The 26903-nt window shown below is 40.9% G+C and overlaps 1 protein-coding gene across 1 annotated transcript in view; it reads left to right on the top strand.

Annotated features, from left to right (window-relative positions):
- Window positions 1-26903, top strand: part of Vopp1 (VOPP1 WW domain binding protein) — a 71312-nt gene that overhangs the window by 19711 nt on the left and 24698 nt on the right. Inside the window, exon 2 of the mRNA XM_027429720.2 lies at window positions 11697-11755. Coding sequence (XP_027285521.1) covers window positions 11697-11755 — 59 coding nt within the window. The remainder of the gene's footprint in view (window positions 1-11696; window positions 11756-26903) is intronic.

Genomic DNA, 26903 nt, shown 5'->3' with positions numbered 1-26903 from the left:
AGGAGTTTAGAGCTATAGCCTTCCTTCATAGGACTGCTTTTTAATGTGTTCCAGAGGTTTTGTTGTGTATGTTTTCATTTTCACTTAGTTAACATAAATTTTTACCTTTTTCATTTCTTCTTTGACTCATTCATTATTCAGTTATTAATTGTTTAATCTCCATGAGTTTGTGTACTTACTAAAGATTTATTTGGTGTTGATTTTAAGTTTTATTGCATTATGGTTAAAAAGGATACACAGAGTTATTTCAGGGTTTCTGAATTTGTTAACATTTATTTTGTGACCCAGTATGTGGTCTATCGAAGAGAGCCCTTGGACTGCTGAGTAGAATGTGTATTCTTCTACATTTTGGTGGAATACCCTGTAGACATCTTTTAGGTTCACTTGATCTATGCTGTCATTTAATTCTCATGTTTCTCTAGTCCATTGTTGTTGTTGTCCATATAACCTGTCTAGTGGAGACAGTGGGTATTGAAATCACTTAATATTGAGGTGGAGGTGCGGATGGAGCTTAGCAATCTGAAATGGCGCTGTGGTAGGTTTGGGACCTGGGAAGTGTACAGGCAGGGTAGGATAAGGCGGACTCACTGGGCTAAGCTAGAGCATAGGAGGTGATGCTGGCCTGGGTTGGAGGTTGGATGTGCTCTGAGTGCATAAGTTCAGGAAGACACATGGGGTTGGGATTGCGCAGGGCATATATTCTGGCTCAAGTCTTGGGCTCTGCTTGGAGCACTCAGGTCTTTCCTCACTGGGCCTATATACTGGATGTGCTCTCTGGGCTAGGTCTGAGGTTGGGGTAGATACAGACAGAGTGAGGCAGCGTCACCAGACTAGGGTGGGACCCAGGATGTGTGGGCCAGTCTGGCCTGAGAGATTAGATATGATGGGATCAAGATAAGATCGGAAGAACTTGGGCTAGCACACAGGATATAATTCATGGCATGACACGGGCAGGGTTCATTAGATGGGGAACTTGATGTGTGACCTGGACTGAATCTGAGAACTGGGGAAAGTGCAGTCAGGACTCAGCTCTCTGGGCTGCAGTATGCAATGTGCTGGCTGAGCTGGCCCTGGCAGTTGGATGTAGAGCAGGCAGGATAAGGTACTTCTTAATCTTTTTGGATATTTCTATTTGCAAGAGATGAAAGTTGATATTTGGTCTCCAGTCTGAATTTTGGATGGACTCAGTTTGGACTGGCTGAGCTGTGGATTGACTGGTAAAGCATAAAGGAACTCATCAGCCTTGCACTGTTCTCAGTCATGTCCTGTGATATCACCAGTACAGGTGCCTTGATTATAGGCTGTAAAATTGACATGCCGGCTTTATTGTCTCAGGTGTTGGTTGCATTCTGTGTGATTCCATTTGAAGGCGAAGGTTTACTGGGGTAGATTCTTGAGGGGGCATAGGAAAGTTTGGTCTCTTCAGTGTGTCTATTAGAATTGGACCCACATTGAGGTGACTCTCTAGCCATTTGTTGTTAGCAATACCAGTTGCCATTTCCATTTGCTGTTTTCACCAGTCAGAATCCTTAAGGCATGTGTTCAAGACCAGTCACCACCTCAGACCATAATGCCACTGTAGTCTTCTACTAGGGGAAGTTCTCTTCTTTTGGCCAGGTGAAAATGGTTCATAGAAGCTTATGTTTGCAAAAAGTTTACTATACTTTTTCAAAGAGCCCTGACTGGGACTCTTCCTCCATGAAAAAGCCAGGACAGTTAGCTCAGTTCTGGGCATTTATCTCAGGGCATTCATAAGTTGCTCAAGATGTCTGACATTGGCATAAGGATAGTCTAGCTGGCTGTTAGTTCTTTTGTTCAAGGCACCTTGGGCAGCAAAACAAAGTCTAACACTTGTTAGGGAGTTGTATTGCTCTGTCTCCCCTGTTTTTACCCATCTGTGGGAAAATAAACACCAGGAATGCTTCCACTAGAAGCATAAGCACATCCTGACACTAGTAAGGATTTTAAACAGATTTTAGCAATGCTTAAATGCATTCCCCAGTGCCTGGGTAAAGGTGGATTCTCTTCCTTTGTCTCACTATAGCTTTCAAAACATTTTTATTCAATTTTAGTCTTCAGTTTTGAAGGGGATGGTGTTTTTTGTGGTGTTTGGAAAATTTATTACATTAACCTTTCTAGCTGAAGCCCAAACATTAATTTCGTATTAGTGGCTGAAAGTTACATCTGTAAGTGGGCACTGAAGAGATGGCTCATCAGGTAACAGCACTTACGACTCTTGGAGAGGACCTGGGTCCATTTCTCAGCACCAACAAAGTAGCTTCCATACTCTGTCCCTCTATTTCTAGGGGAGCAGATGCCCATTTCTGACTTCTGCTTGCACATGGTATACATGTACACATACAAGAACATATAAAGTAAACATACAACTTTGTTGTATATTAAAATACTAAATTCTTCTTTTTTTGTTTTTTCAAAGTTAAGGTCTCTTTTCTGAGAGGAAAGAAGGAATTTTTTCATGAGTTGCCTTCTGCATGGGCTTTTGATTCCTTTTCTCTCATTTGTTTGTGGAGGGCTGAGGGTTGGTCTCTCTAAGCACAGAAGAGTGGTTCTCTTAGCAAAGTTGTTATGTATCTGGGGCCTTGCTTTTGTTCCTGGAGATGTGGTAAATGATAGTGTTTTGTTTAGGTGTTGTCATAGTTAATTTTCAGTTGCTGTGACAAAACACCACGACTAACACAACTTATAAAAGAAAGCATTTAATATGGGGCTGGTTCTACAGAGTTAGAACCTGACCAGCATGGCAGTGAGCGTGGTAGCAGGCAGGCAAGCATGGCACTGGAGCAGTAGCTGGGGGTTACATCTTGATCCATAAGAATGAGACAGAACTGGCTGGTGACGCACCTCCTCTATCAATGTCACACCTCCCAAGCCTTCCCAAACAATTCCACATGGACCAAGAATTCAAATATATAAGGCTATGTGCCCCATTCTCATTCAGACCTCAGTATTCCACTCCCTGAAACCCATAGGCTTGTGGCCATATCACAATGCAGAATGTATTTATAGCAACTTAAATGTCCCAATCATCTTTCATAGTTTCAATATGGTTTAAAATCCAAATCATTTTTGAGACTCAAAGCAGTATCTTAATTGTAAGTCCCTGTAGAAGCAAAAAGCAAATCACATATTTTGGGCACACAATGGCATAGAATATACATCACTTTAAGGATGGAAAGGGGCACAGTGAGGAAATACTGGACCAAAAATAAGACTTAATCCAGCAGGTCAAACTCTAAATCCCATAGCTCAGTGTCTGGTGTCAAAGGGCATACATGGCTCTACCCGTCCCGCTTTGTTTTCTGCAGCACATACTTCTCTCTCTCTTGGGCCTGGTTTCACTCCCTATAAGCAGTTTTCTCTGACAAACATCCCACTGCTCTGGCACCTCCAATATCCTGGTGCTTCTAATTCAAGCTAGGCTTTGCTTCCACAGCTTTATACAATTAATTGCCTCTCAGGGCCTCTGTGCACAACACCTAGCCTACCAGATCACCTTGACCATGGAGAAGATTCCACAACCCCTTACTCCTATACCCTTTATGATTCTAAAGTGAAAACACATGACTGATAGTGCCAGGTTCCAATGCTTGGGATGGAGCCTGACTCCCTTCTTGAATTACATTTGCATGAACTTTCCTTTGTTACATAAGCTTTCCTTCATTATTGGAGCAGAAAACTCCCAAGGCATTTCCTTTTTCAGTGGAAACTTTGTAGGGTGTGGTCTTGCCCCAAGGGCATCACACCCTTTATTCTGCCTTTCCTATTGTTTTCGGAATAAACCTTAGCAGAAATGGCTGAAATGTTAAGTTGCCTGGTGCTCTATTTTTCGTCAATCTGTACATTTTCTTTATTTCTTTTGTTGTAGAGCTGCTTAAGGATTATTACTAATATACTTCAGAGTCAATATATGTTTTCTTGAAATCTCCTCTGCCGATGAAATTAATCCAAAGCTTTTCAGTTTTGCCCAAGTCAAAATTTTAGAGCATGGGCAGAAAGCAGCCACATTCTTTGTCAGAATATCCTAAGAATGGCCTCTAGCTCAGCTGCTGGTATTGTTCCCCTCTGAAACTACTTGAGCTGGGTCTGCATAATCTCAGCACTATTGTTTTCCAGGCTCCTACTAGCGTGTCCTTTTAAGCCCTGCTTACAGCATTCTACCACTTTCCTAGTCCAGAGTCTTCCACATTTGTCCATAAATCAGCCTGTCAGGCCTGTTAGAGCAATGCCCGCCTCCTGGTACAAACTTCTGTTTGTAGTTACTTTTCAAGTGCTGTGATAAAACCCCATGACCAAGGCAACTTATAAAAGAAAGAGTTTAATTTGGGACTCATGATTCTAGAGGATTAGAATATAAGGATGGCAGCAGTCAGGCAGACATGGTACCAGACAGTAACTGAAAACGTATATCTTGATCCACAGTGTGAGGCAGAGAGAACTAGCTGGGAATGGCCTGGGACTTTGAAATATCAAAGGCTGCCCCCAGTGACACATTTCCTCCAACAAAGCCATACCCCTAATCCTTCCCAAGCAGCTCCAGCAACTTTGAACTAAGCATTCAAATGTATGAGCCTGTGGGAACCCTTCTCATTCAAACCACTGCAAAGGTGGAAGATAGTGCCTAACAGACAGTTGCAAAGGTTACTGGAGTTGAGGCTCTTCCATTTGGGTTCAGATACCAGTTTTCTTTTTTGTAGTGAAATCATGTCTATGATAAATCTCATGCCAGTTCCTATAGGATGTCGCAGATATTCTAAAAGGTAGGGTGATTGGTTGTTGGTGGCACAAGAAATTACAACATCCGGATGTTTAGAGAAAACACACAGACATTTGAAACCATTGTAACTTGTTCTAATTTTGTATATGCTTCCTGCATTTCATTTTCAAGTCACCCTTTTGTGGCCTTCAATTATTACAAATGGATATGTAACTCTCAGAATAGCCATGATGTTAAGTGTGATTTCCTATGAAAATCATCTGTGCATCGTCATATACACACAAACACATACACACTTTATATACGTAATATCAGTTACTATCCCTCCATTTAATATGGAATATTAAAGGGAATAAGAAGCATGCATTATTAGGAATTATGAGATGGCAGTTAGGCCACCATGAGATACTAGCATAGTGCCAGATGGTTAATAGCAAATGGATGGATGATAAGAGTTGGATATGGAAAAACTTTAGATTTGTTGCATTTTTAGTATGGATATAAAGTGATGTAACTGTTGAGGAAAACTTTGACAGTTTTTCAGAAAGTTATCCAAGGAGGCTGTGAGTATGGATGAATCCCTGGTTTCTCAGGTAATCAGGAAGGTGTGAAGTGGTAGGGTCACCTCAGCCCAGAAGGTTAAAAACCTTGTCCCTTTTGAAAGAAAAGACACTGGAGAGTTATATATGATGTGTCTTGTTGCCTAGGGATTCTATTCCTAGGCATCTACCCAGGATATAAGGACATGCATGCAAATGTTTGTCACGTTACCAGGGAAACTGAGGTTTCCTTTTTGAGTTCCTAGTCTTAATAAGACAATAATTTAAAAATGGACTCAGAAGGGAGCTCCAGGATAATTTTATTTGAATTTGAGAGCAAACAACAGGAAAAGTAAAATACTGGTATTGGTCCAAGATACCCAAGCCAAGTTCTCAGCACAAAGGAGATTTATTTGCCCCAGAGAGACAGAGGGCAGGGATAAGACACAAAGACAGGAAATAGAGGAAGAGGGAAAGGGGGAAGGAATAAGGGAGAGAAGGAAGGGATATTTGCCCTGGGGGACAAAGGACTGCCTCTGGATAGAGAGCACACAGACATGGCCCATAGACAAATGGCAGTTTATAAAGGTAAAACGGGAAATCCCCTGTTAGAATGAGGTGTTTCATTTTAATTGGGCATGTTAATTAGGTGAGCCAAAGGAGGCTTTTGATTGCTAGACTTCACTACTTTGATATCTGGACCTTGGTAGTCAGCCTCAGGAGGATGAAGGGGCCAAATAAGGGAATAGACCTTGGGGGGCTAGCTTTAGGAATGTAATCTTAACAGTTTTTAGCAAGGTAGAGGGTATGGGGGAGAAGGGTAAGACTTGCCGGAGCTATGTTTGGCATGCTCGGGCTGGCTAGAATCCCTTCAGTGGGCAAGCTGCAAATCTTGGTAGCTGTTTAGAATAGCAGATGGAGCAGAGGGAAGGAGAAGGCCAGGACTTTTGCAATGGTGGTTGACAAACTCTGGTGGAGGCTGGTGAGATCTCAGAACTGTAAAGAATGAGTGAGAAAGCCCAGGGCGTGTCAGGGAAAATGTTCTCAGACTTCAGTCAGTATCCAATAAGTTAGGATGCTGGAGAGTGGACGGGCCACATGGCAGAGGTGTATGGGGGAAACTCTACAGACAGCTGCATGAGGAAGGCTCTTCCGGGAAGGTCAAGCACATTCTCATATGTGAGAGTCATTTATCCTTCCCTCTCCTGAATATGTCAGGTGACTGGCAGGCCAATTTGGATTAACACTTTTTTTTCCTTTTTGAGTCAGGCACTCAACATAGTCCTGCCTGCTTTGGAACTCACTATGTAGATTAGGTTGATCTCAAACCCACAGTTAAAGGTTTGTGCTACCACACTCCTGCATGGGTGTTTAGGCCCTATTTTATGTCTGCACCACATTTGAATGATGCCCAAAATAGGGCACCAGGTTCCCTGGAACTAGAATTAGCAGTTGCAAGCCACCTTGTGGATGGTGGGACCTGAACCCTGTCCTCTGGAAGAGTAGTTGGTGCTCTCAAGCACTGAGCCATCTCGCTAGTCCTTGTATTGACTCTTAAAAGGAGACAACAAAGAGTTTTGTTCTACACCCAGGGCAGAATGCTAAATTTAAATTCTATTATTTTGACTTTGTCTTACTGAAAAGGCCACCTTTTCACATGGCAGTTTAAGTTCTAAGGAATAGCAAATCTGATGTTTCATTTTGTGGTGCCACCAGGGAAATGGGATTTCAAGCTAATGTAACTGTCTCCTTTCTGAAGGGTCAGTGAAAGAAACATAGTTTGGCTCTGAAACAAGAGCCAACTCTGTCCCTAACCAACTAAACCAACCAATCCCTGAGCAGGAAAACCAACCAGTCCCTGAGCAGAAAAATCTTCTCCCTGGGATCTCTGGGAAAACTCCACCCTTAAGAAGCCCTATGTAAGTACCTCTGCTGGTCCAGTTACAGGGTGTCCTTCACCCTGGCAGAGGCAGCCACTCCTGGACTCCTTTCTGAGACATTCCCTTTAGGGGCGGATGAGCAGAAAAAAAAAAAAAAAAAACAGAATTGACAGTAACTTTTTGCCTGAGCTGGAGGAGATTGCTACCTTTCTGCAGTAGAAGTAACATCTTGGGCCTGAGCTGAACAGTGGAAGAAGAAAAAGAGCTCCCTTAGGAGGTTCCCTTAGGGAAACAGAGAATAAATAGCTCAGCTGAGGAGCAGGACTGCTACACCCTGTGAGGAGACCATCCTTCAGCACACCTCAACTTCAAGTATTGCCTGACTTCCCTACCAGTCAGAATTATGAGTCAGGATACCTTTCCCTTCAGAGTGGTCCATTCGCTCGCAGCTCCAGGTATCGCCTGACTTCCCTGCTGCTCAGGATACCTTTCTCTCCAAAGCTGTAACACTCGAATTTTCTTTATTAAATGCTTTGTATTTTTATATCTTAAATAGCTCTTTACATGTAGTTTTAGTTCTTTAATATATTCTAATATATAATATAATTAAAAAAACAAAATGTTAAGAGTTTCCTAAAAAAAACTTGGAGAATATCAAAATATACGTTAGAAAACATCTCTGCTACCATATAAATAATAACTTGTCTTGAGTATTTTGGTACATTGATCCAGACTAGCAGGTTATTCTTCAGTAACAGAACTGGAGGCCAGAGGATAAGGTGATCAAAGTTTGGGATTGGGAGTTTTATATAAGCTGTGGCTTATGGCAATCGAACCTATTAAGAAGTACATCATTTTATATACTGTTTCCCGGGGAGACATGGGGCAGCATCAGCAGAAACTGTCATATGATGGGATGAAGGCAGCAGGAGGCTAATCAAGCAATGTTGCACAAAGGGAGCATAGACTATCTCAAGAACATCGCAGACTTAGCACACAGTGGCCTGAAACTGATAACTCTAGACTTTTCAGGGAGAAAAGCTCCAAGCTTCAGCCCAAGATTGGACCTTGCCCAGTCTGCCCCAGGCAAGACACAGAACTAGCTTTCTTTTGTCCCTTTATCAGAGCTTTTGAGAAAGCCTTGGGTTGGTCTGGCTCTCAACAGCACATGCCTTTATAAAGGTGTTTCTGGAAAGATGGTGTACCTTTCACTGGACCTTCTGGGATGATAGACTGATTAGAGCCTGTGTGATTGTAGAACGGCTAGATTGTGGCAGGTCCATACTCTAATCACAGTTTATCTGAGGTTATCTTTATCCCCTTAGTAGCCATTTTTTACCCACTTTTGTGTCTGACCTAACAGTCTCATGACTGGCAGGTAAAAAAAAACCCTTCGAATATATCAATAGACTGCCAGCTTCCACCAAACAAAAGGTGAAGGATGCAATCACATAGCATTCATGTTCAGTAGTTGAGATTCCCATTTTGCTTTATCTAACATTTCTACAAGTGTTTTTTTAAATGTCTTGATTTATGGCTTTCTTTGCTCTGTGTTTATAAAAAAACTTAATTAACCTTTTACTACATTGAAACTTGGAATTTGTAGTAATCTGAATCTGTGTTCCTAGGCCTGGTCACTCATATTTGACTCCAGAATAAACTATTTATTATTTCCTTTGAGGTGGCAGTTGTGTTTTCTTGTTGACATTTTCCATATTATTTCATTTCTCTTTTAATGTATAAGAAAAAATATGCAGCTTTAGAAATACCATTTTGTTGGCTTTCTTAGCAGAATATTCTTAAGTTACTATGTTTCTCCACAATGTGAAGGTAAATGCCTTCTACTGTTTCCTTTGGGTATATTATAACAACTTTGTGTCTTTGTTAGGGTTTCTATTGCTGCAATGATATACCATGACCAAAAGCAAGTCAGGGAGGAAAGGGTTTATTCAGCTTATACTTTTACGTCACCAAAGAAAGTTGGGACAGGAACTCAAGCAGGGCAGGAACCTGGAGGCAGGAGCTGATGCAGAGGCCATGGAAGGGTGCTGCTTACTGGCTTGATTCCCATGACCTGCTCAAACTGTTTTCTCATAGAACCAGACCACCATCCCAGGGATGGCACCTCTCACTATGGGCTGGGCCCTCCCCCATCAATCACTAATTTTAAAAATGCCTTACATATAGACCTATGGAGGCATTTTCTCAATTGAGTTTTCCTTCTTTCAGGAAACTCTAGTTTGTGTGTCATGTTGGCATAAGACTAGCCAGCCTACTTAGTTAGCTAAATTATATTGAAAATGTAATATGAAATTATATGTCTTAAGCTATAAATTTCTGATTTTTATTTTGGAAAGTTAGTTTTTAAATTTTTTATTAGTTCTTTGATAATTTTGAACAGTGGAGTTTTGTTCTATTCACACCTTCCTCAAATCCTCCACAATTTATTCCTTCCCCAAGTTTGAGATCTCATATTTTTAAAGCCTGTGAAATACAGTTTGTATTGCCCATATACTCTTGTATGTGTGGCCTTCACACTGGAGCAGGTTTACCTCCCAAGGCCTACACTTTAACAAGAGTGATTCTCCCTCTCCCAGGGGCTAGAAGTTGCCAGTAGATCCTTAGCTATAGGTAGCACTTTCTACCCACCTCCCCTCTTCATGCTGGGATTTTATCTGGCTTGAGCTTACAAGGGTTTTGTATATGTTACGGCCACTGCTGTGAGTTAATTTGTACAACTGCCCTCCTGGGTCAGTAGGATACTGTTTCCTTGTAGGTATTCATTGCCTTTGGCTCTTGCAATCTGTCTACTTCCCTGGGCATCAGTGATCCCTGAGCCTTGGGAGGAGGGGCTGAGATAAAGATGTCTCATTTTGGACTGAGTACTCTTGTAGTCTCTTATTTTCTGCACATTGAAAAGTTGTGGGTCTCCATGTTAGTTAAGAGAAAGAGGCTTCTCAAATGAGGGTTGAGAGAGGCACTGATCTGTGGGCATAGCAATAAATCCTTACGAGTGGTTTACTATTATGCCCATTTAGCACAGTAATGATAGTTGGTTCTCTCTTAGGGCCTAGACCTGCCTTGCCATAGGTTCTTAGCCCTGGTAATGATGACAGAGAGGGTTCAACATATGGACTGGGCTTTAGTTGATTTTTATCTAATCTAGTGCAGGTCCTTGCAGTGTCTGCTCTCATACATATCTTTAATTGAAACACAAAAGCAGACAGAAAATGTATTCACAAAGTTATGTGTGCTCTCAGAAGTTTTCAGGAACGTGCAGTTCAGACTAACTTGCATCTTACAGTGTGCATGTCCCCATAGTTCAAGAGAGTGCTTGGCTGGAAGAAATATTGCTTGGAATAAGTCGTCAAGGTCTCTGAAGTGCTATTAGTGATGGAAACAGCATGCTTAAACTCTTCTGTTAGACTCTTTATCCATCCCCAAGTGCTAGCTGCTCAGTCTGCGTTTTAAGGACACTCTCCTTTTCAGAAGCACTCATCAGTGTTTTCAGAAAGTAGAGGATGAGGCTCTCACAAGCAGTATTTTTTAAGATAAAAAAAGAGTACAGTGCTTAGAATCCTTCACAGTCTAGTACAAAAATAGTCAATGACTGACATAATGCTGGCAAATAATGATCAGAGATTTAGCACTGCCCTCCACTCTCTTAAAGACATTAGGAGGAAGGGCACTGACTCTGGAAGTCTTGGGGAGGGCAGCAGAGGGAGAACTGGGTGAACCCTGGGTCTGGCCCTGGATAGTGGTGAGTCCCAGGGGAATGGAGTTGGCCTGGGAGGATGGGCTGAGGAGGGCATCAAGGAAGAATGGGGGGGGGGCTGTGTCAATGTCACTTGATGGCCCAGCCCCAAGGGGATACAGTTGGATGGATAGGAGGAGGGGCTGAGGCAGGCCCTCAGGCCATATCCTTTCTTGCATCTAAGGGAATACCTGGGCTGGAACTCTCATGTGCTGCCCAGGAAACCTGGCTTGTAGTGCCCAGCACCCACTGTAGAGCGAATAGTTTGAATGTGACTTTCGTGATATTGTGACAAATAAAGATCCAGACATGGTGACAGTGTGGGGGAGGTGTCTGCCAAATACAAAAGTTTTGGGGAAATAGTGTTCCTTGTGCTTTGTTTTATTCATTATTTACTATTCTGATAAAAGTATCATATATTTTTTTAAATGGGTTTGGGGCATAGCTCAGTCGTTAGTTATAGTGCTTGCCTAGAGTACACAGGGCCCTGGGTTTGATTCCAGGCACCCCCCCCCCACACACACACACACACAGAGGATTGTCTCTCATTTACCCTTTTAAGGAAATGTTTGTACAGAGTGTATTTAGAGGCATATAAAGCTATAAAAATAGTTGCTTCTGTTTCCCTCCCTTTAAAAATGGTTTGAAAAAGCAAACATCTCTGAAGGAAGGCGATGGGATTCTTGCCTCCATTGCCTTTCTTTCCTTGTTAACTTCCTGAGACCTAATCAGTAGCGTACAAACCACTCATTACTGACAAAAGTTTTTTTTTTTTCTTTTATTTCTAGTGCACAGAAGCCAAAAAACATTGCTGGTATTTTGAAGGACTCTATCCCACATACTATATGTAAGTATTGTGCTTTGCTGCTGATTTGGCTGTGCTCAACGTTGTGCCTTTAATAGTGATAGGACTGAATCATTGGATAGATAGGGAAAGCCCAGGTGTGGCCCAGCCCCCCGACCTGCCTGCTCCCCCTTATACCCAAGGTCTTATGTCTGTTTTTTTTTTTTTTTTTTTTTTTTTTTATGTCATGAACAACAATCATCTCACCAGGGCCATTCAGCCTGGTCAGATGAATTCTTAAGAATATGAATTGCTGTATGCTCTGCTCTGCTAGGCACTTGGTTCCTGTAGGATTGGTGTATATCAGGAAGATGTCTGTAGAAGACAGACATGGTGTTGGTTTGTATAAATTTTCTTAGACAAAGAGAACAAAGATATTGGGAGTAGATTTATGACCTTGATCTTGAGAAGAAAGAGCCTCAACTTGATTCCTCTGTGTGTGTGTGTGTGTGTGTGTGTGTGTGTGTGTGTGTGTGTGTGTGTGTGTGTGTGCCTGTCTGTCTGGAGGGAGGGAGGGAGGGAGGGTGGGAGGGAAGGAGGGGGGAGGGAGGGAGAGTTTGAGATTTTACAATGGTCACCTTCCTCCAAGATAGACACAGTCATGTCTTTGACTCTAGTGGGTTATAGTCCATCCTGTACACCAGTCAGGCTCACTGTAATTAAATCATTGTTAGCTCTTTCTCTGTTGTATAGGGTTTTATACTATTGTCTGATTTTAGTTACTAACTACATAGAGCCAGCTGCTCTTTTAAGGTGGGTGGCTGGTTGCTCCAGGTTATTGGCTAATAATATTGGCTACTGTTTTAATTGTGCTTTGAGGTTCCATACATTTGAGGTCAAATAAGCCTAACAAATTTCCTTTAAAGCTTTGCTATTTTAGCGTTAAATTTTGTCAGATATGAGAATTTTCAGAAATGCACATAAATTATGGTAGCAGAAACATTGTATTTATGGAGTATTTGGACATGTGAAGTAACTGAATAGGAAATATACAATATAGTCATCTCTATCATGGGCTTTGTAATCCTCAGAACATATTTTAATAATGCACAATTGTGCCTATATCAAATGTTCAGACTTTGAAATTTCATCATTGTTTTCTAAGCAGTACAAGTGCTATCCAAGTACCCTTTATATTGTGTTAGGTATAAGCAATTTAGAGATGATTCAGCGTTTACTGTGGATGTACACAGGCTGTATGCAAATGCTAGTTCATTTTATAAGAAATTTCAGCATCCTTAACATTTTGGCATCCAAGGGGGTCATGGAATGAATCTTTAAAGATAATTGAGGCCAATTTTAATAACAAAGATTATTTCTTAATTGTCCTGGCCATACTTTTCTGACCTGTCTGTCTTTCTTGGAACTCTTGCTCCCCAGACTGATAGCTGGGAAACCAGCATGGGACTGATCCAGACCCCAGGAACATGGGTTTCATTGAGGAAACCTCGGAAATCTACGGGACCTCCTGTAGTAGTTCAGTACTTATCCCTAGCATAGGTGTGAAATTTGGGAGCCCATTCCACATAGAGGAATACTCCTGAGCCAAGACACATGGGGTGGGCCTAGGCCCTAACACAAAGGATACGATAGACTCTGAGGACTCCCTATGGAAGGCCTCACCATTCAGGGGGAGCAGAAAGGATATGTTTTAGTTGGGGTGGTGGTGGGGGAGAAGGGAATTGGGATTGTCATGTAAAACCATCTTGTTTCTAATTCAAATAAAAAATCTGCAAAAAAATTCCTCATGTCATATAATTAAAAACGAAATATACAGATCAAAGAAAGAGTGTTGAAAACTGCAAGAGAAAAACAACGAGTCACATGTAAAGAAAACCCATCAGAATAGTAGCTGATTTGTCAACGGAAACTTCAAAAGCCAGGATAACCCAGAGCAATGTATTCTAAGTTCTAAAAGACCATGGGTAACATAGACTATTGTACCCAACAAAACTGCCTGCCATATTTGAGGGATAAGGAAAACACATTCCATGATAATAACAGGATGAAATAATTCATGTCCATCAAACCAGCCCTACAGAGAATACTGGAAGCAATGCTTCAGTTGGAAGTTATAAATAAGAATGAATAGCCAAGAGGTTACCAAAAGAAATCACATGAAGCTATAATGACTGACACCCAAAATATAACTAGAACACAAACAGCAGCAACAACAACAACAACAAAACAACAGAATCACAGCAATCCCTGTCCATGTTCAATAATCATTGTGGGCATCTTTCTGGAATAAGCACTTGGACACCAATGAGAGTGGAATAAAGAAGCTGCACTCTCTGGTGCCCTGAAGCCAGGATAGCTCCTGAAATCTTGGTCCCAGGCCCATTCCGCCTTCTCATTTGATACTCTAAGCCGCAGTGTGGTGAGCAAGCAAGCAAGATTTTACAGGAGCATATATGGCACTCAGCTTTTTGGTTTTTTAAAAAAGGTGTATGTTATAGTTGGATGGTGTACGCTTTTGTGGTCGGGTCATTAACAGCAACAAACTATTGTGTTTTAGATATTTCTTCAGGTCATTCTGTTTCAGGTAACAAAATGAAGTCATACTTGGAAATGAATAGTACAAACGGTGCTTTAATTAAACCTAATAATTGGTCTTTTTTTTTTACCTTATTCTACTTTATAATAACTTTAAATATTAATAACCTAAATTTCCAATAAAAAGACAAGGACTAATTGAGTGAATTACAAAACAAACTATCTTTCCATTGCTTACAAGAAACTCAACTTTAAAGAGAAACCCCACTTAAAGGGAAAGGACAGAAAAATTATTCCAAGTAAATGGGTCCAGGAAACCAGGAAGTATCAAGAACCTAATATCTGACAAAATAAATTTTCAGTTAAAACTAATCAGAAGAGATAGAGAAAGCCACTTCATTCTAATCAATAGAATGTCTAACCAAAAGGCATTGCTGTTTAAAACATCATATGCACCAAACTCTGGGACACCCAATTTCATAAAAAATATACTATTGGACTTCAAGACACAGACTAACTTCAACTCTTTAATAGGTGATTTCAATACCTTATTGTCTCTAATAAAAGACAGGTCACCTGGACAGCATATAACAGAGACATATTAGAATTGACATCAAACATATGGACCTAGCAATATCTACAGAGTACTCCATCTAAACCAGAGAATACACATTAGACTCAGTTTCCAGCAGAAGCTTTGCTAAAGTAGATTGCACACTGGGACACAAAACAAATCTTAAATTTAGGAAAGTTAAAATAACTTTGTTTATCCTATCTGACCCAACTGATGATACATCTCAATTACACAAACTCATTAAGACTAAACAACACATTACTGAATAATGAATGTGTCAAAGAAGAAATCAAGAAAGCAAAGTTATCCTGGAGCTAAGTGAAAATAAAAACAGCAAAACAAAACCCCTGGGACACATTGAAAATCAGTCCTATGAGGGAAACATTATAGCTCTAAGCTTCTACATTAAAAAAAAAATAAGAGAGCACAAATAAATGACTTAACATAAATCAAAAATTAGGACACAAAAGAACAAACCAATCCCAAATCCATTATTTGAGAAGAAATAGTAAAAATTAATAAAATAGGACCAAAAAAATAATACAAAGAATCGGTGCCACAGCCAATATTTGTACAAAATCTCCAAGCAACTCCACTAAAATCAGGAACAAGACAGGACTGTTCACCACCCCCATTCCTTTTCAGTAAAATTGCTCTAAAACTGGAGCAGTCAGATAGAAGAAAATCAAAGAAATAAAAATAAGTAAAATCATTCCTATTTGCACAGGGTGTTATACATAAGAGATCCCCAAAAATTACAACAGAAAACTTCTGGGGATGATTAACAAATTCAGCAAAGTGGTAGAATTTGTAGTCAGCTTACAAAAACTAGTACCCTTTCTATATATCAACAACAAACATGCTGAGAAAGAGATCATGGAAATACTCCCATTCAAAAAAATCTATCTAGTGATAAATCTAACAAAGGAGGTCAAAGACCTACAATTAAAACCTTATATCTTTGAAGAAATTGAGGAAGATGAGAAAATAGAAAGGCCTCTCATGCTCTTTAGAATTAATATAAAACAATAACCATTCTGAAAGAAGCAACTTGCAGATTCAGTGCAATCCCAGCCAAAACCCCTCAACATATTTCACAGAGACAGACAAAAATATCCTGAAACTCATATGGAACCACAAAAATTCCTAGGTAGTCAAAGCAACCCCAAGCCAAAAAAGAACAGTGTTGGAAGGTTTATCACTTGAAATTTGTGGTGTATATTGCTTAGCTACAGAAATAAAACGCATGGTTCCCGCATAAAAATAGTCACATAGGCCAATAGAACAACTAGCAGAACCAAATATGAGTGTGCACAACTACCACCTTCTGATGTTTGAAAAAATGTCAAAAACATACACACTGGAGAAAAGACAACATTTTCAACAAATGGTGCTGGGAAAACCAGATGTTCATATGTAGAAAAAATGAAATTAGGCCCATGTCTTCCCACCTGCACAGAAATTAACTCCAAATGAAGCAAAGAACTTGGTGTTAATCCCTAAACACTGAAAATTCTAGAAGAAAATGCTTTTAGTGGACCAAGATTTAGGTGTGGGAAAGCATTTTCAGAGTTGGACTCTGTTTGTCAAGGATTTAAAGCTAACAAATGATCAGTAGGACCTCATAAAGACAGGAAAGCTTCCATACAGTAAAGGAAACATCAGTTGAGTGAAGAAGAAGCCCGCAGAGCAGGAGAGAATCTTGTTAGCTGTATATCTGGCAGTGGGTTAATATTCAATATATAGATATATTAAATATTATATATAACAAAGAACTCAAAAATCAAAGAATCAAAACAAATGCTGTATTTGAAAACTGGGATATTTCTGCCACCCATGAGGCTTGAATCTGGAAGCCTGACTAGGCTGGTGAGGAAATGAAGAAAGGACAGATATATGTACAGAAAGGCCAGCGTCAGGTGAGCTATCCAAACTCTGATGAATTCTGCAGCTCATAACTTCGGCACATTTATTATGTATAGCAGAAGGGGAGGGGCTTGCTGGTTTCCATATGAAGTCTCTGTAGGGAGCAGTCTCAGGCACAGTCGTCCTGGAGGAAGAAGCCACACTTGCTACTATTTATACACACTGGTCAGTGGTTTTCAAACACTCATACTTGGGCAGAGGATGGACTTGCCTTTCTGAACCTGATCTGGAGGAAAGGTTTGCCAATTTCCCCTGGGTTCAGTTCTGGGGTCCCTGACATGGTCAGCTCATATCAAACAGTACATACTTACGTCACTCACTCTCTATATGCTATGGATCTGAGCAAAGAGTTCTCAAAGAAGAAATAAAAAGGCCCCCAAAAAATCTTTAAAAGCTCAGAATCCTAAGCCTTTGGGAAAATACAAATTAAAAAAAAAAAAAAAAACAACAAAAAACTTTGACATCTCATCTCACCCTAGTCAGAATGGATGGGGTTGATCAAGAAATAACTAACAGAAAATGCTGGTGAGGATATGGGAAAAGAGGACCTTTATTCACCATTGGTGCTATAGCAACTGGTACTGCCATTCTGGAAAGTGTGGAGAATTAGCAAAAACACATCTACTTTGTAACCCATCTATACCACTGCCTAGCATAGGCCCAAAGAACTTAATATCTTATTCCACAGATACTTGCACAGCGATGTTCATTGATACTTTATCTGCAATAACTAGGAAATACAAAATACCCCAATGTCCTTCAACTGATGAATGGCTATGAAATATAGTTCATACACACAGTGTAATATTATTCAGCTGCAGAGCAATATGAAATTTGCAGGATAATGAATGGAACTATGTACTGAGTGTGGTAATCCAGCCCCAGAAAGACAAGTATTCCCTATTTGTGATTATATGTGAAAATATAATCTGGAGACGTTGCAGAAAGTAGGAAAATAAAAAGGGCCTGTCTGTGGGAGCTTTAAATAAGAAGATAACAGGACTTCGTGTCCTCAAGTAAGAAGTTGGAAAAATGGGGGAGGACTTTAACTGGGGGCCTCTGAGAGGGAAGTAAAAAGAGAGAAAGTGAGAACACTGAGGGTTTTTTAATTAATTTATTTTTTCAATCCAGGGATCATTATATCATGTTTGCATAAAATTAAATAAATGTCAGTGTATTTGTATATACACATTTATTGCTTAAATGAAATCATGCTACTTGGGGTGATAATGCTCACCGCCAAGAGCTATAGATATCTAACAAACCCACAGTAAGAGACATGACCAACCTTCTTTTCATTGGTTGACCAAGCAAGTCCAAGAGAATCTGAAAACAATGTAGGCTATTGCCTTTGGTTGCTTCCCAGAGTTTGAAGGTAAGACTATTGCTGAAGACAGCTCACAGTTCAGGCGCATGACTTGCAGGTTGGAAGCCTCCTGCCTGAAGACTGCCTTTCATACTACTGGATGGTGATATGCACCCTGCCAAGGGAGGGACATAACCAGTAGTCCTACCCGGCCGTGAAGCCCAGAACACATCAATGACCAGCGTGGCATCATTTCCCTTATGGTACAACACTGGAATTCGCACACTGGTGGTAACTAACAGCTAATTGGACTGGAAGTCTGCTCAACAGGAGGGAGCTCATACCTGGTGCTGTAAAGCTACCTATGCCTGGTGAGGCTATGGAACCTGGAGAGCCCACTACTGCTCCCTCCTAAACTAGTATACATTCTATCTGCTTTCTGAATGCTTATCCTGGCACCTAAAGACAGTGTAGCCCTCACCCCTCATCAAAGAACCTCTCTTTGTAACACATGGAGACCATCACAGAAATCTGCAGTTTGTTAAAATGAAGAAATCAGCTGACTGGCATGCTTAGCTTGAATTAATACATCTACAATACAACCCCTGCTTACTCTAAGGTTCTGAATACAAGGAGGAAGGAGCTGAAAGATAGTCAGCTCCAAAATACCAGAATGTCTCCTGGGAGATTGTGTCTTCTAGGTATGACAAACTAGCTGTGTCCAGGAAATCTGGAAGATATGGTTTCCTAAATAAGAGCTGCATAATGTTGACATACTGACATGGATGGGGGAAGCCTTACAAGGCCCCACTCTAGATGAAGAGCTACAGGCAACGAATGACTACTGAGAGAGGGAAAATTGCCTTTGCCAATGATGAGTCCTCCAATTTGCTATCTAAAGCCAAGTGGTTATCTCAAAAACTACAGGCGCGCTCACACGAACATACATACTTCTGCCTTACTTAGGATTTCTGTTGCTATTAGAAGACACCATGACCAACTCTTTTTTTATATTTTTTTTTAATTTAAATTAGAAACAAGCTTGTTTTCCATGTCAATCCCAGTTCCCTCTCCCTCCCCTCCTCCCCTGGTCCCCACCAACCCCCTAACCCATCCCCTTACTGCTACCCCAGGCCTTCCATGAGGGATCTTCAAAGTCTGTCATATCATTTGGAGCAGGGCATAGGCCCTCCCCTATGTGTCTAGGCTGAGAGAGTATCCATCTATCAGGGATGGACTCCCAGAGTCCGTTCATATACTAGGGATAAATACTGATTTATTACCAGAGGCCCCATAGATTGCTCAGGCCTCCTAACTTACACCCATGATTGGAGGCCTGGAACAGTCCTGTGCTGGTTTCCCAGCTATCAGTCTGGGGTCCATGAGCTCCCCCTTAATCAGGTCAGCTGTTTCTGTGGGTTTCTCCAGCCTTGTTTTGACCCCTTTGCTAATCACTCCACCCTCTCTGCAAGTGGATTCCAGGAGTTCAGCTCAGTGTTTAGCTGTGGGTGTCTGCTTCTGCTTTCATCAGCTAATGGATGAAGGCTCTAGGATGGCATATAAGGTAGTCATCAATCTCATTATCAGGGAAGGGTGTTTAAGGTAGGCATCTCCACTGTTGCTTATATTGTTAGTTTGGGTCATCCTTGTGGATCTCTGGACATTTCTCTAGTGCCAGATTTCCCTTTAAATCTATAATGGCTCCCTCTATGATGGTATCTCTTTTCTTGCTCTCCTCTCTTCTTCCCCCAACTCAATCTTCCTGCTGCCTCAAGTCCTCCTCTCCCCTCCACCTCTCCCCTTCTCTTTTTCCTAACTCCCTCTCCCCTTCCCCACCCCGTGCTCCCAATTTTCTCAGGAGCTCTTGTCCCTTTCCCCTTCTCCGGGGACCATGTATGTCTCTCTTAGGGCCCTCCTTATTTCCTAGATTCTCTGGCAGTGTGAATTGTAGGCTGGTAATCCTTTGCTCTATATCTAAAATCCATATATGAGTGAGTACATACCATTTTTGTGACTGGGTTACCTCACTCAGGATGGTTTCTTCTAGTTCCATCCATTTGCCTGCAAATTTCAAGATTCCATTGTTTTTTTCCACTGAGTAGTACTCCATTGTGTAAATGTACCACATTTTCTTTATCCATTCTTCAGTTGAGGGGCATCTAGGTTGCTTTTAGGTTCTGGGTATTATAAATAATGCTGCTTTGAACTTAGTTAAACATATGTCCTTGTTGTATGAATGTGCTTCCTTTGGGTATATGTCCAAGAGTGGAATTGCTGGATCTTGTGGTAAACTGATTAACATTTTCCTGAGGAATCACCATATTGATTTCCAAAGTGGCTGTACAAGTTGGCACTCTCACCAGCAGTAGAGAAGTGTTCCCCTTTCTCCACATCCTCTCCAGCATAAATTGTTGTTGTTTTTGAATTTAGTCATTCTGACAGGAGTAAGATGGTATCTCGGAGTTGTTTGGATTTGCACTTCCCTGATGGCTAAGGATGTTCCTCTATTGAGAATTGTCTATTTAGTTCTGTACTCCACTTTTTAATTGTATTATTTGGTGTATTGGTGACTAGCTTCTTGAGTTCTTTGTATATTTTGGAAATCAGCCCTCTGTCAGATGTGGGTTTGGTGAAGATCTTTTCCCATTCTGTGTGCTGCTAGTTTGTCTTGCCGACTGTGTCCTTTGCCTCACTGAAGCTTCGCAGTTTCAGAAGGTCCCATTTATTAATTGCCAATGTCAGTATCTGTGCTACTGGTGTTATGCTCAGGAAGCAGTCTCCTGTACCAATTGGTGAGTGTACTTCCCACTTTCTCTTCTAAGAGATTCAGTGTGGCTGGATTTATGTTGAGGTCTTTGATCCATTTGGACTTAAGTTTTGTGCATGGTGATAGACATGGATCTCTCTTCAGTCTTCTTCACATGAGCATCCAGTTCTGAAAGGGACTAGACTCCCATGGCAACTTTTATAAAGGAAAGCATTTAATTTGAGCTGGTGTATTACCATCATGGTGGGAAGCATGGCAGTATGCAGGCAGTCATGGAGCTAAATAGGTAGCTGAGAGTTCTATCTGAACCTTCAGGCAACAGCAAGAGAGTGAAACACTGGGCCTGGCTCGAGCATCTGAAACCTCTAACATATTTCCTCTAACAAGGCCACACCTCCTAATAGTGCCATTCCCTATGGGCCCAGTGTGGTTGGGGGGGGGGTATTTTTATTCAAACCACCACATACATACATATACATGCGTGTGTGTGTGTGTGTGTGTGTGTGTGTGTGTGTGTGTGTGTAACAACAATTATTAAAGAAAAAAAGGCTGTGAATTTAGGAGAGCATGTGAGGGAGCATGGTGGAGTTGAAGAGAGGAGAGGGGGAAATTATGTAAATGCAGTACACATGAATGAAATTTTAAAATTTTCAAAGACAATTATTCCAAAATAAGAAGTTGAGTGCATAAATTATATGTGTTAATGATTAACTAATGCATTGGTGTTGCATTATAGAAAAAAATCAAAACACTTCTACCTGGAGTCGTTTAACAAAGAGCAAGTCCAGATTTGAATTCTCTCTCAATCTGTGTTTGTCAATGTGTCTTCTGCCTGTATGCGTGTCCGTCCCTAACAAAGGGTTTCACTCTGTGTTTTTTGAACAGCCCATAAAGTATCACATGGGGAAGGAATGGGATACTTTAGGGAAATCTTTCTTGTTTTCACAAGGGATTAAGTCTCTGATTCCAGTGGAGCCTAACTGACCCAGATAACAAACATCATTGTTTATCAACCCAGAACTTTGAATGGATGCTTTCAACCTTTATGGTTGATTTTAGGAAGTTGCTTTCAGCAAATGATATACATGCATTGTCCGTGCCAGGGGCATGGAAGAGTACATGGTTTAAGATTAAGGCCATGCATTAGTTTAGGTTGTGAAAGTTGATTACATGGGGAACCCAAAACAAATAAGGTTGGTTTTTACGTTGTTCTCTTAAAGGCAAATTAGTTTGAGTACACAGTAGGAGATAGATCCTAAATCTTAAGTGGCTTCAAGGTATATTATTAATTCGGCTGTGAAGTCCAGCAAAGGTTTCAGTCTCTTAGATATAAGAGATATTTTCGTAATACTGCATTGCCACAATTGTGAACAGGTGATAATTTAAGGAAAGTGAGAGAAATTTTTGAGGATGAGAGTGGTTTCAAATGGAGAAAAAAGCAATTGTATTCCATTATCTAAGGAATTTTTATGGCCACGGAAGAAAGTGGAGAAAGACTGATGTAGTCGCTGTTGAAATTGATTAAATCTCTGGGGTATCATGAGCTAAGCTAATGGATCACCCACATGATTTATGGCCGTCCCCTTGGCCCGGGCAGGGAAATGGTCACATACTGTTTATGTACTGCCCACCCAAGAAGCCTTCCAAGTGCTCCTGTTCAAGTTTGTTCACTACCTGGCTAGTGATTGAGTCTTCTTGACTGAACACAAATGACTTTAAAAAGCAAGTAGTCCCATAGTCATGGAAGTGCTGGCAAGTGGAAAAGATTTTACCCCAAAGACTGCTTGACTTAACTCTGTTGTCCTGGAATGCTGAGACAACCTTAAGATCAATGCTGTCACAGACCACTGGATGCTCAGCCATTACCCTGGACCTGAGTATCTTCAGAAGCCTTCTGCATGTTTGAGTCCCATCTCTGGCTGCCATATTGATGGGGCAGAGTGACAGAAGGGCTCTTGGTTCTGGTTCAGATGTAAATGTACTTAAAGGAAGGAATGTGGAGGTACCTCTTTGAAAATAAGTCCTTAATACTGGAAGGGAAACCATTCACTGAGTGGCCGAGGAAAAGGATGGAAGGGAATATAGGATAGGCAGCATTTTGATCAACAATAAAAGGGAGATAGGCTTGTCTCTGGCTTGTTTAGCACCTGACAGGACCTATTCCTGCTAGTACTGCTCTTGTCTGACTGTCATGTTTGCCCAGGCCATTTAAAAGCCCCAGTTCCCAAGTCCACTGTTGGACAGAAGTTTCTTTCCAGGAACTTAGTTGCCCTGTATTGTTAACAATGGTGAGTGAGTAAATTGCCATTTTTGGGTGTCATATTGCATGGAATAGCTTTTCCTGCAGAGATGTGAACTTATCCCAGATAGGATGCTAACAGTCAGCCAAAGAAACTATTTTGTTCAAGTGTAGCTTAATGAGCCAGTGAGTCTTTTGGGCCTCTTACAGGAGTACCTGTGACTCACGAAGTAAGACTGACTCTCAGACAGTGGTGCCATGGAAAAGCCTACCTCAGCAAGGGGGATGACTCCTTGCATCTCTGGGACTCCCTATAAGTGAGTTGAAGGAGGCTTCACCAGTACACCTTTCCCCCAGCAATTGTTTCGTGGTTTATAACCTTGAGAATATTGTAGGCTTTACCTTTCAGAGAGTTGAAAGTTGTATTTACTTCTTAGTTTTTGGACCCCCCCCCTTCTCCCTGTAAGAGGGAGTGTTTTATTTAGGAAGCTTCAACACTGCTGACCAAGTGCCCAGTAGAGTCACTTTACCTGTCTTCTCGAGTGGGAGGTACTAGTGTGAGATTCAGACATAGGGTATAACCACCTCTCATGGTTCCAGTGTGACACTGGGCCTGATTCTTATATGTTTGTGGTCACCCTGGAGCTGTGCAAGGAGGAGAGGGTATGGAGACAAGCTCTTGTCCCAGTGTGAACCCCAGCTCCCACTCCCCCTTGCTTTCCAAAACCTCGTTCTTCTCTGTGGTGGATCAGACAGGTGAGCACAGCCTTTGATTACCAGCCTGGGAAGGCCTAGGGAGCCTGCTCTGGAGATAGACTGCTTATAAATTACCCAGCCTGTGCTATTTTCTTAAACCACCCACATAGACTGAGACAGCCGTGCAAGTAAGGATTAAGCTGAGAAAATAAGTCAGTCATCAGCCTAAACTCCAATTCCGAGATGAGGGTAATAGAATTGCTCTCCCTTTCATATCTCATTGCCAAATTCACATTACTCCATTTGCATTTTGTGCGCTGTGTGATTTCAATTGTTATGAATTTGCTATCAGATTAAAATGTTAAAAGGTTCTGGGAGGATTTCTTCTTTTTCATTTTCTATACTATCCTGTTATTCTGGCAGGGTGCATGTTTCTTAATCTTACCATATCTTAACCTGAATCTTAATCAGTCAGAAACTAGAAAGACTGTTTCCAAAGTCAGACCTGAATCGAACTGATTTTAAACAAGCAGCAATTTACTAAAATGAAGAAAACTCTGGATCCTAGGAATACAGTGTAGACTTTCAAAAACTCTGTAGAGTTAATGAAACTCAACAGGAGTTTGAAGACCCCGCTGGTCCATCCTACGTTGGCTCCCCTCAACCCTCTTGTAGCTGGGGTATTCAAGAGTTACCAATTATGAGGAAAGGAACTTTCTCATGCATCTGGATTGGTAATTATAGGGTTTACAGTATTTATGAGACTTTCCCTCAAGGTAGAAATAAAAGTATAATTTCTTCAAGCAGATGCCACAAATCACCTTAAATACAAGCAATTTGGGCTTATTCAAATTTGAGGAGGTGTCTGCTGGTAATAAATAAATCTTCCAAGAAAGGGCTGGCAGGCAGTTGCCTCTCCTTGAAGCCGCCCTGTTGGCTTTGACCTTTGATATATTCATCAAATGGACATTAATGACAATCATAGTATATCTCAATAGACCCCCTTCTTGTAGGGAAACCAAGACAGACCAGGAAGGAAGGTTCTGACTTACAGTCAACTGATGTTGACAGAAAAAGAATCAGAAATGTATACTCAATCTGTGATGCTTTTGACCTGATAGCAAGATAGATAAAGAGTTCTCATGCCTTGTGTCATTTATTTTTAAAATATATGATGTTATGTATGCACAGATGTACACTATTAAAGTATCAGAATGTCTGTTCCCTGGACTGTAGGGAATATCTCATGTATTCACATTCACCCCAAACTCATCAAATTACATAAATCAATTCAAATCATATAAGGGCAGCTCCTTGTATATGAGTTACACCTCAATAATTTTTCTAAACTGATCAGAAAAGCAAAATAGCTTTCCCCAGCCACCTGGACTCCACACTCCCACCCCCCCCAACACACAAACCTGCTAGGTGTAGGAAATTAAAACAGGTTAAAAGCTCCAAATTTAGGTCATTGGTTCTCATTCCTGACTGAAGGTTGTCTAAGGAATGACTCCTAAACACAAGCTTCCAGTGTTGAGAACCATTGCTTCCCACAAAACTGTACCACTGGAAGCAGGGGACCCACCTGGCCACCTCCTCCCTTCCAGAGTTATATATCCACAAGTATAGGGTTCTACATGGGGGCGGGGGGACGGACTTAACTGCCACATTATTCAAATGGGAAGAACTTCTGTAGGGTAGGAAAACACTCTAAAAGAAAAGGCTGGAGATGTAATTCTTTAGATTGTGCCGGGAACAGGCTGTAAATAATTAAGTTGCATCATACATGAACAAAAGCTTGTTATAGGAAAACCAGATTAGAGGTTAATGGTAGACCTATCCACCACTATATCAGAACTAATGTCCTGGGACTAATAGATAAAGCCCTTTTAAATTTTTAACTTAGGAGACTCTTAGCCTCCACCAACCCAAAAGCTAAGAATGTCATGAGCCTATGGCTCGGCTTGGGCTCGGGCTTCTTATTGGCTCTCTCTCTCTCTTAATTATTAACCCATTTCTATTAATCTGTGTATCTCCATGTGGTCTTGGCGTACCCATGATGTCTGGGCCTCTTGCTTCCTTGGCAGCTACATGATATCTCCCTAACTCCACCTACTACCTTTCTCTGTCCCTGTTTGGGTTTCTCTCCTGGCTAAATACTGCCTGCCCATTGGCCTAAACAGTTTTATTCATCAACCAATAAGAGATGCATAAATTCACAGCATACAGAAGGACATCTCCCATCACCAATGTATTTTGAAATTGTCAAGATTTATTGCTTTCTTTACTCTGTAAAACTGTAAAACTTCATGAAACTGCTTCCATGTTGGGACACAGATTTTAGGGTAATATAAATCTGTGTTCTTGGGCGATGTCACTCAAAATGGTTCCAGAATACACTCTTTTATATTCCCTTGAAGATGGGAGCCGAGGTTTTTCTGTTGAGTTATTGTGGAAGGTTCTTTACCATGTGTTACAGTTGGTAGAAATATTAACAGTGTGTGGAAACAGGAACAAATTGGGGTTCTTCCTGATAGGAGGAAGTCAAGATTGTACCCAACTTAGGCATGGTCTCTCAGGGAGGGGAAGACTTATAGTTGGTAGAGTTGTATAAACAGGTCCAGACATCAAATGAAAATACTTGATATTGGAGAGAAACAAACAAGACCAGAAAGAAAGAAAAATAACAGAAAAAAAAAAAGCCTACTATTCTAGCAAACACAGAAATGAAGAGATTTAATGCTATATGCAGGGAAAGGATTTCACTTTCTTTTTTAATAAGTTGGACTGTCACAGTGTTGCCAAGACTGAACTGGAAATCCTGGACTTAAATCATTCTTCTGCCTTGGGCTCCTAACTAGTTGGCTCCATAAATATGCTACTGTTCTTGGCTGAGAATGAGATATTAAGTTAAATAGTACATAAAAGGATAAGATTATAAAATTTAATTATTAGGCATATCCTGTCTTCTAATACTGCCCCATGATGACAGCAGTTTACAGCTGTCAAGATCTCTATGCCTTGCACCCTGAACTCATAGTTGCTTTACCACATTCAAAGTTAAATTCCTACATATTTTAACTAATAACTATTTAATAGTTGCCTGGGGTTGTGTTACAATAACAATTTCAGGGTTGATTTTAAACA

Source organism: Cricetulus griseus, chromosome 8 (genome assembly GCF_003668045.3).
Source record: "Cricetulus griseus strain 17A/GY chromosome 8, alternate assembly CriGri-PICRH-1.0, whole genome shotgun sequence".
NCBI lineage: Eukaryota > Metazoa > Chordata > Mammalia > Rodentia > Cricetidae > Cricetulus > Cricetulus griseus.
This window is presented reverse-complemented; position numbering and strand designations above follow the sequence as displayed.